The sequence below is a fragment of the Rhinoderma darwinii genome, chromosome 2 (assembly GCF_050947455.1).
Source record: "Rhinoderma darwinii isolate aRhiDar2 chromosome 2, aRhiDar2.hap1, whole genome shotgun sequence".
NCBI lineage: Eukaryota > Metazoa > Chordata > Amphibia > Anura > Rhinodermatidae > Rhinoderma > Rhinoderma darwinii.
In genome coordinates, this window is record NC_134688.1 from 374,825,147 (window position 1) to 374,835,884 (window position 10,738).

The window sequence follows — 10,738 nt, forward strand, 5'->3', positions numbered from 1 at the left end:
GATGCCGACTAGCTGCTTTTGAAGCAGTATAGAAACATCATGGAACTATTAGAATAGCTCACAATGAGTTTTAAAAACCAAGATGGTATCAGAAGCAGACAAGAGTTTGGACTGCAGGGTAGTAAGAATATACATAGAAGTCAAGAGCTAGATAGATAAATCAGGTGGGGTATGCCATGATGGAAAGTGGTGTTACTGTTGGGGTTTATTTGTAAAACGGAAGACAATTTTTTTTTTCTTTAGATATAGCACAATTAAGATTATCCACTGAAACAGTTTGAGGAATATATTTACAGAATTATTATTCTAAAACGGCAAAAGGAGTAAAATCACAGCAAGTTACCCCAATGCAGCTGGCTCTTGGCCATACCATTACAGCCCCGTCTGAAAGTATGCCAAAACTGGAAATATACAATTCAGATTCTATCCAGTTCTCTGGGGTATGATGTTAGTCATCCTGTCAGACCTATAGCAGCAGGACCTTGCATTCAGGTGTATTACAGATCTGTATCCTGCTTATGGCCTAAGTTTGATTTAGATCAGGTTCCAGACAACTCAATTAACTTTAGTCAACATCTGTCAGTCAATCAAAACCATTATAAAGCAATGTAAAAGCAAGGTTGTGGTTTTTTTTAACCAAACTTTAATGCCAGAAATCAGTCCAGTCACAGGGTTAAAAGACCTTGCACAAAAAAAAATATATGCAACTGTACATAAACAATGTTACATGGCAATTTCTGCTGTAAAATTCCAAGCACATATAAAGTGCAATAAAATAATTTTTTTTGAAAAACAGTTTGGCAGATTTACAGCTGAAATATTAAAAAAGTGTGATAATGGGCAAAGTATATATACACACAGCTCAGAATAGCGTCTGCATCTGGAATAGAATACAACATAGAGGGGCCAACAGCTTTTAAATAAAAACAACTCCCAGCAAATTAAGGACACTAATTTGTTTCACTAGGGCCATGGCAATGTGTACTACCCCCAGGTTTTACCAGATACACAATCTCAACTACAGATGCCATCTGGAATTGATGAAATGTGCCTTTCAATGAGCTCATTCTGCTTTTTTTTTCAATTCTGCGTACAAGAGAAATATAAGTGAACAATGCATAATAGGTTATTAACTCATGCCTACCTCACTTTTTACTATGCAACTGTAAATAGCTACATTACGGCACACTTCCTAGATACCAAAAGTACCAAGATCAAAAAATTTGGGAAAAAAGTAGTCATACAAAAAAAAAAAGATACTCCCGCCCCACCTACTCTGCGGAATTTTATAGGTCAGAATGTTTCCTTGCTCAGCAACAGAGATGGATGCCTGGGTAATCAATCAGAGCATGCACGTCAGTGGAAAAGTCTTGGATTGGCAGCTGCCGAGAGATGTGTCAGACTGCATTAAATGTCAATCCAGAAGACAACGTACAGGTGTATAAGCAAAACCTGCTGTATCCTCAAAGATTGAGGTTTCCAGAGGTAAAAGTGGTGTACACAGTGCCATTGTTATTACATGGACAAATTAAAGCTCAGTAGTAGTGTCCGGTCATTAAGCTTTTGGTCATGAATGAAGTAGAAAAAGTTACAGTTAGCAGTTTTATTTGCCAGTTCATCTGTACGAAACTATAACAACCACATTTCTCTTCGATTGTTACAAGACACAATACAACACCTAATAAAAAAAAAAGTTTAAAAAGCATGTCAAAAAACAAAGAAAACATCCTTTCCAATGTCATCTGTACAGTGTTGAAGGCATTCATATTATTTTCGCTCATTTGACCTGGAGCGGCTGAAAAACAAAAAAGTGAAATACTTAAGAAAATGTAAAGTTGTTTTTTAAATAAATCAGAAAAAAATGTTGCTTTAAAAATTAACCATAAATAAAATTTCTCTCTTCTATATACACAAAAAACAAAAACCCCCACACGATAAGGAATATAATACCTTCTTGATCTAGAAAATGAGCGTGACGGCTTATGATTTCTATCTCTGGACAAAGACCTCTCCCTCCGACGTTCTCTAGAGAGGGACCTGAAATCAAAGACAAATAAATGGTCAGACTTTACCCAGATATAACGGACACCAGTTGATATTAAAGGCCAGTGGAAGTTCCATCTTTGGCCATGCACTGATCACACATTAATTAAATAGCCATTGATATTCTAGTGTAGGAAGCCCCCTTAAAAGATTCTTAAATTAAGGGCTGCTGTGGGTAATAAGGAAAATTTGTCTATGTTACAAACATTTCTTCCCACAAGTTTCTAATTATCAAAGGATCAACACACCCCGTAAAATAAAATATATATAATATAGTAAATGCAACTAAAATATAGCAACTGAAAAAAAAAAGACAAAAAAACAAACACAAAGATAACCTTACCTACTACGGCTACGTGAAAAGCTCCTCCGTCTTGGTGATCTAATGCAAAAGAACAATAAGGAATGTCAGCCTTTACTACAGGCCACTGATGTATTTTCCTAAAATATACTTAGAGGGAGGGACCCAAGTAATTTATACCTACGCAAGATAAGCCATCGCTACCACCTAGAAGGACTGGGAAGAGAGAGACTGGAAATGGAATTTGAAACCTAGTAGAAAGCAATTTCCTCTATCGTGCCCCCTACTCGGCAGCCTGACAGCTTTGAACTGCTTACCCTGAACACCACTCGTGAACCCAGACTGGCTTCAAGAAATCTTAACTCATGCAAACCAGGTGGTAATAGCAAGAAATATACTGTGTGATGTGTCAATTTAATAGTTAAATTAAAAATCAACAAAATTTAGTTTGTCTGATTTTAAATGGAAACATTGGTTTCCTTTAGTGAATTATTAAATAGTCCCATAATTTGTTAGCTAAATTAAATAATGGGTTAGTATAAAGATCCCAAACATTTAAAGATGATAGGCAAGTGGAAATGTGCCAGAACAGGCATACAAAAATCCTCTTTGTATGGCTCAGGCTCATATAGATTCTTCTATCACCCTTAAACATTTCAAGCAATGTAATTTACCTATAAGTTTATGCACTGCCAGCCTTAAATTAATAGAAAATTACCTTCTTACAAAAGCTGCTTAAAGTCTCAATTAAACTAGCAGAAAACTCTGTATAAGCAGGAAAAAACTTACTAGTTTTTGGTTTTTCAACAAGCTAGAAATGGTGAGGATGCCGGACAGGTGGCCAAGTAGAATTTGTTGAAAAGGTTTTGCCAGGTGTTGCGTTGAATTTAGATGGTTTGCGAAGGGGGATGTTGTGGTTTTTCCTGCTTTTTTTGGTTAGCCGTAGGCTGGCGCTGCAGTTGTTGTGAAGACATTTTGACAAACTTAACAGCCGTGCAGATTGGCCGGGAATGTGTGGGCGCTGCAGGTGGGCTGCTGCCGAGTTTTGGTTAAGGTTGGAGAGGAGGAAGGCTGAGTGGACAGCATGCTCGGGAACCAAAGGGCGGTGCAACCTGATGACTGGCCATGCCTGGGTCATGTGATACAACACCAGCCAAGCTGAATGGGGCGCGCTGGTCACATGACGCTGAAAGGGCTAGTTGACTGGCTAATGTAGACCCAGAGGGTGGTGAGAAGAGACATGATGGTGACTCTGTAACGGTTTCATTTTTATTAGATGAACCAAAGGCACAAAAACAGAAATAAATACAAAAACAAAAAAACAAGCCATCAGTATAACCATCTATTTTCTAACAATTCACTGACGGGGCAGCAGAGAATTGAGTCAGTGTGCACTCTACTCTGCTCAGTGACACTCAATGTCTTACAATTTAGTGGAATACATACTATGCACTTTAAAGTTTGAGTATTCGAGCATGAGAATCATTAATGAGCTGCACACCAATAACTTTCTAAATAGGATACCTTATATGGAACAATGTCTTACTAGTCGTATTAACATTGTATGAAGATAAAATGGATGCGCATGCAGCTTTCATCCAGGTCAAAATCTGCACAGGTTCAATATGACACCAGTTAAATTGGTTCTGGGAAGGGGCACATTTAATACCATAGAGTATCATAAAAAAAATTACAAAAATAATGGCCAAGACATGCAGCAAAACACCTTGAAGTAAACTTATTTTCTTCATCTAATTTTAAACTCCGCAATAGTTATCAACCTTTAAAAGACAGATTGTATTACTTATTGGATTTTGCAGATAAGACAGAACCCAAAACAGGACTACAAAGTAAGCAACCTTTCTATTATGGTAAACATGCATAAGGTAGAAGTAATGGGCATTAGCATGACTAAAGGTCTGTGCTGCCTTTACATATATGCAAAACAAATATTCTACATAACAGTATTTTAGATGAAATGATAAGACACTCAACATTAAAAAATTGTGAACAATAACGCACAGACACAACAAGTAACGTTACTATACCTGCGTCTCGGAGGAGGGCTCCTCCTACGGTAGTCATCCCTAGGTCGTCTATTCCAAGAGGGTGGGGGTCCACGATTCCTACTCCTCTTCTCACCATTTGATAATTCTACTCTAACACGACAGCCACATAAAGTTCTGCAAAACAGGACAAAAAATAATTTGTAACAGCTATAGAAAAAAGCTTACAAATATTAAAGGGGTTATCTAGGATTTTTTTTCTTTGTCTAACATATATAGAAATCCTTCCCTACAGCACCTTCTGCCTGACATGTAAACATTACAGTGGTATTTCAGGTTTGTACATAGCTACCCCTTCTCTCACTGTCTGTGCAATCTGTGGGTGTCATGTATGTTGCAGAGCTGCTGCTGCAGTCATTATGTGACATAGCTGCTGTGGTACATCAAACATGGAAAGTAAAAAAAATAAAAAAAATTGTAGGCTAATCTCTTAATAAAGTACAATTACCGTCCATCTAATTCTCTGACAGCATCTGCAGCATCTCTGGGGTCTTCAAACTCAACAAATGCGAAGCCAGGGGGATTCCTGGCCACCCACACACTACGTAGAGGTCCATAGTAGCCAAAAGCACGTTCCAGTTCCGTCTTGTTACCATTGTTACCCAGATTTCCAACATAGACTTTGCAGTCCAGGGGACAGGAGTCACGGTGCATTGCTGCAGATAAGGAACAAGATTAAAAAACAACAAGTTAAGTAGAGGAAAACACCTAATAAAACACACACACAAAATTCATCTTCTCATCTAGTACTAAGGTAATGTAACACCTTTATTTTTCCCCCCAATTAAAACAAGATACTGAAACACTTTCTAAGGCACCATTCACCTCAAGATAAGCACTACGTTTATTCTGTATGTCAGGAAAGCTCCCGACATACAAGACAAACGTGTCCATAAGGCTCCATTATGCCGGAGACCAAAAGAGTGTCCTTTTGGCTTCCATTGGGGTGGTATACCTTATGTTGAAGGATGGAACAGCATAGACTACGCTATCCCATCCCAAGGGATCCCGCAGAAAAACGTATACCACACTGTACACTGTTTTTTAACATGTGAGATGAATGCCAATGAATGGCATCTGCCACAGGTACATGTTAAACGTATAACTAGGGGAGCTCCCGACACCACTGCCCATATAGGGATAGTGAAGTCAGGAGCTTCCATAGTGTTGGAGTCCATAGTCAGAGCGCTATTAGTTGTCTCTGTCCAATGACTCCAGCCCCCTGAAGTCGCTGGCCATATATGAACAGTGACATCAGGAGTGCTGGAGTCCGAGCAGAGAATCAGCGGATGCTCTTCTAGCGGAATCCAGCGATAGGGAATTCCTGAAGTCGCTGTCCATAAATGCAGTGACTTCAGTAGTTTTGCCTGTGCCGGCCCCCAGGCAACGTATCCCACTGTATGACATACAGTGGGATGCAGTATGAGGTATAAGTCAGAAACCCTTTTTTATTGTAATTTGTTAAATTCTATTTTCTGTACACAAGCTGCCATTAACAGCATTAAGGGTGTATTCAGACGTTGAGACTGGGTTAGAACAGCATAAAAAGGTAATCTGAAAACTGAGTCTGCAGCAGTTTAATTACAACTGCATCGAAAAACACGCAGTTCTAACCTCACCGCAACGTCTGAAAACACCCTAAAGGCCAGTTTAGTCTGAAAGACGGAGGATTTGACATCAGTTTTTTTCCGTCCTGATCGTGTCCATGATGGGCCATTTTTGTTTTTCACATCCTTGGGACGGACGGGGGACAGGGAAAAAAAAAAAAAAAAGACAAAAGAGAAAGAAATATACCCCCAGGATGATCACAACCAAAGAAACACAATTATCTATTGCTTATAGCACAGAGTATTGGGAGGCATCAACATGGATCTTTTTTTTCACGCAAGCGTGAAAAAAAGACGAAGCTAGAGCATGCTGTTATTTTTTCTTTTCCATCATGGATGGATGGTCCGAAAAAACAAAACACCCTAACGTCAGACGGTTCATTAACTAACGGGTCAGCATTCAGTCTGGGTGCTGCCCGTTCTATATTTTGACAGCACCCAGACGTAAAAATAGTCTGAATAGCTCATGGCTATTACTTTAAAGCAGCCACGTGAACTAAAGGAACCTGTGAACAGGAGGGGACCCATTGACTTCTATTTGACTTATTTTCTAGGCATTATTGGTTATCTGCACATAATGACTACTACATAAAGGTGAGCTGTAAACATTCCATATTGTCAATGATGGATCCTGCATTATCTATATAGATGTTACCTGTCATTGTAATCCTGCCTGGGATGATAATGAGATGACTGCTGAGAAGTGATCTCTACAGAACAGGAAGTGTCAGTCTATTGTGAAGCTCAGAGGCCAGAGTGAAAACCGCAGAATTTTAGCACTCTTAATATAGAGAACGACATGGGGAAAAAAAAAACAAAAAAAACATAAAAGCTTGTTTTAAACAACGTCATTTTCTAATAACATACCCTTTAAGGCTTCGTTCACATCTGCGTTGGGGTCCCGTTCTGACGTTCCGTCGGAGGTTTCCGTCAGAACGGGACCCTGAGCAGACACAAACTGACACCGACAGAAACCGGAGGTTTCAGTTTCCGTCACCATTGATTTCAATGGTGACTGAGCCGATGCCCCTGGTTTCCGTTTGTCTCTTGTGCACCGGATCAGTCGTTATGCCGGAAGCAATAGCGTAGTCTACTACGCTCTTGCTTCCTGCAAAACGACGGGTCCGGTGCACAACAGACACAAACAGGAACCATGGGCACCGGTTCGGTCACCATTGAAATCAATGGTGATGGAAACAGAAACCTCTGGTTTCCGTCGGTGTCGGTTTGTGTATGCTCAGGGTCCCGTTCTGACGGAAACCTCCGACGGAACGTCAGAACGGGACCCCAAGGCAGATGTGAACAAAGCCTAACCTAGCATTAACCCAAGTCCGAAGCCTAAACCCGAGATATTATTGAGATAGCTCATAACATTTCAGCAATAATAAAGCTCAGCTGTACAGGAGTAAAATCATGTCAATTCTTTACATCAGTACAGAATGAAGCAACATACCTTAGATTATAGAAGAGTTAGACAATTCCCTGAAAACCCGGTGCAAACGTGCCTATAATAAAATAAATAAATATATATAAAAAAGAAATTACAGCCGACACTTAAAGAGAATGTCCCCACTTATTCAGTAATGTGCCGTAGTATCGTATAATTAACACTATACTTGCAGCGTACATTTGTCAATTCAGGTCTGGAATACAATAATTCAAATATTCACACGCCCCACCCCAGCTGTTGATTGGCATTACTCTATATGCACATTAATAAAAGGTTTCATTGGTTTCCAGCCCCTGAATAGTCAGACATGCGCCACAAATGTAGGTTCTCCAAAACATCGATTTACCTAATAAGTGAAAGAAAGCTTAAATCAGCGCATCTCACCACTTCATGCTGCCCGCAGTCAGGGCAGTATAAACGTGACAAATGCGATTTAACTTTTGTATTGACAGCAACGGACGCGTATCTTTGGCTACTTCAAAGATCCCACCACCTCCGTAAAACTAGAATTAATCCAGCAAAGTAGACAAAGTTTGGTCCAGCACTGGCGTAGATGAGATGGAAACTTTTTCCAAGTTTTATTCGATCATAATTAAAAAGGATCAATAGAAAGAAATCCTGGAGTGCACGGAGAGGTTTCAACCAAATGGAGAGCCTACGTGTTTCAGACACCTCCTGCGTACTTAATCATGGCTTGTGGTGAAACGCGTAGGCTCCCCATTTGGTTGAAACCTCTCCGTGCACTCCAGGATTTCTTTCTATTGATCCTTTTTAATCATGATCGAATAAAACTTGGAAAAAGTTTCCATCTTATCTACACCAGCGCTGGACCCAACTTTGTCTTCTTTGCTGTCTTGCCATCGTGTGCCGACACGAGGATCCGTGCGCGGCCAGTAGTACAAATCTACACACAAGGTGAGCTGGAGGTGTCCTTTTTTTCTTTTAGAATTAATCCACCAGAGGTTGCAGTTAACCAAAAAGAACTACGTAACCCTATAATGATCAGGGTAATAACATTGTCACAGCTGCTTGTGCTGTGTGATCTGTCACGAGATCAGTGTTTCCTTCACTGTCTGACAAGAGATTGAGAGAGCGTGCGCCCGCATGCATGCACAGCTCCGACGCCACTTCCGCCAGGGAATAGAAGAATTCACATTCTTCTCTTCCATTCTGTGACGGCGGAGCAGCGCGTGCACACACTCCTCTCCATCTTTTGTCAGACCGTGAAGGAAACACTGATCTCGCGAGAGATCAAGCAGTTGTGACACTAGCGGATTGGACAGTGGCAAGCGATAGTAACACCTCCTTGCCATTTACACAACCCATTGACAGTTCAGGGGGTTATTTACATATCTGGCGCCAAATATAACAGCACCGATATGAAAATAACGGAGGGAGTTGGAAAAATTATTTCAAGCGAGACAGGGGGGGGGGGGGGTTTGTGAAGCAGCGCCTATTCATGCTGCACATATATGGAAAGGTGACTGGTTCACTTTAAGGAACAGTGCACTAGAAGCATCTACTCCCCAACACCGGACAAATTAGGAAGACGTTTTCAGAGGAAAACACCAGGGGATGCAGAATATTTAATAGCATCTACACAATGGAGGATTTGTGGTTTAGGATTCCAATGGTATACTTTGTTCGTCACAGATGCAATTGGTTGTACTGATCGAGTGCTTAACGGTTATATGTTTGTTCTGAACCAACCAATAGATTTAAGACTAAATGTAATATTTGTGAGATCTGACAAATGTAAGATGTAATCGTGGGTAAACGCCTCTAAAAGGCCTAATGAGGTGTAGTTAAAAGCTTCTTCAAAATGGTAGATGTAGTATATGAATGGGCAGGGGAATCAAGTGCAGGAGGATGAACAGAAACACTTGTATTTCGGATACTGTAAAAAGCTACATTTTTTTCTGTTCACATTTGCGCTAAGAAATCTGTTTTGCTGTTTAGTCACAGGAGCAGAAGACAGAATTCAAAGCTGCGACCGATTAGTCACAACAGAAAACAGCAAAAGACCCCATTTTTACAGAAACCAACCAGGTCTTCTAACGAAGCCTCATCTGCAGATGTGAACAGAGCTCTAGCTGAAGGGACCCACAGAGATCAGACAATTATCACAGATCCTGTAGATATAAGGGGATTTCCTGAATGGACATCTAAGTCACTCAAATCATAACCATTACCACTGGCTTGTATTCGTTGTGGGACCCCACAGAGCCAGAGCTGCTTGAAAGTGTCCCACAATTGCAGCCAAAAATGATATAGTAGCCAATTCATTTGAATGGGTGCTGGGCAGTACAATAATTTTTCAGGGACTATAGGCCCTGTATTAGACAGAGCACCCAGTGATTTTTAACAGGCATCGCCTAATACGTAAAGCATCAATATTAGGAAATTTTAGGAAACTGCAAGGACAAATACTATAGTAGAATGGAATACATACACCAAAAAAATTGGCGCCAAACGTTACAGAGCAATAGCGTAGAGAAATCCCGGGCATCGAGGGTTACTATACCTTAATCCTCTTTTCTAGCACAATGCTGGATTATATCTGTGGACGGATACAAGAACAAATTATAATACACGACAAGGCACAAGAGCGGTTGTAACAGACCGAGACACGATAACGTAAATGACGGTCACAGCAGAGAGCGCGAGGTTGCTGCATTCACAGTTATGTACTGCCTCCACTTTTACAATGGGAAGCCATTACGCGCTTTCCCGCTCACGCAATGGAGACAAAATGGCGTCGGCTCTTTGTCTGTGCCCATCCACAAAAAGTAACAGCAAAACCCGCGATTGACATAACCAGGCCCCGCCATAGAAAACTATAGTCTGAACATAGAATACACAGTGTTAATTCAGTCATTTACCGCTGTAAACAGGGCACGGGCTCCCGGTTCATCCGCACCTCCAGTCTGCAGACGCTCCTCTTCTCGTCGACAGGCAGAAAATGGCTCACACGCAGTAGGGCGGTACTGCCTCTGGCAAGCCACGACCAACGTGATCACCGTAAAGCCAATCACGACGTTAGACTACAGCCTAGCCACGCCCATGCCGGTGTTTAGCGGAAAGGGTTTGTGTTGAAGCCGAGTTCTCCATCTTTGTTCTTGTTATAGGTGGTGTGTGGTGAGAACGCTTGAATAAGATGGACGTTACACACGGTTATATATAATGTTCACACATTATCACTGGCGGCCTTATAGAAACGGTCTGCTAGTAGAACGATGCGTGGTTTGGTGTTCCGATATACGTAGATGTG

General features: G+C 40.9%; 1 protein-coding gene across 3 annotated transcripts; it reads right to left on the bottom strand.

Moving 5' to 3' along the window:
• Positions 1-609: 609 nt before the first annotated feature.
• Positions 610-10,524, bottom strand: SRSF3 (serine and arginine rich splicing factor 3). Of its 3 annotated transcripts, none has more exons than XM_075853888.1 (9): positions 10,350-10,501; positions 9,992-10,027; positions 7,471-7,522; positions 6,673-6,798; positions 4,859-5,066; positions 4,393-4,527; positions 2,387-2,425; positions 1,951-2,037; positions 610-1,795 (listed from the first exon to the last, which is right to left on the bottom strand). In XM_075853888.1, the coding sequence occupies exons 4-9, from the start codon at positions 6,677-6,679 to the stop codon at positions 1,768-1,770; spliced, it is 504 nt and encodes a 167-aa protein (XP_075710003.1). In that variant the 5' UTR covers positions 6,680-6,798; positions 7,471-7,522; positions 9,992-10,027; positions 10,350-10,501; the 3' UTR covers positions 610-1,767. The 3 variants fall into 3 exon arrangements, 2 of the variants coding, with proteins under 2 accessions (XP_075710003.1, XP_075710004.1); XR_012881533.1 differs by lacking the exon at positions 610-1,795 and adding an exon at positions 3,134-3,596 and having other exon boundaries at positions 1,987-2,037; positions 10,350-10,524; XM_075853889.1 differs by lacking the exon at positions 6,673-6,798 and having other exon boundaries at positions 10,350-10,505.
• Between the last annotated feature and the right edge of the window lie 214 nt (positions 10,525-10,738).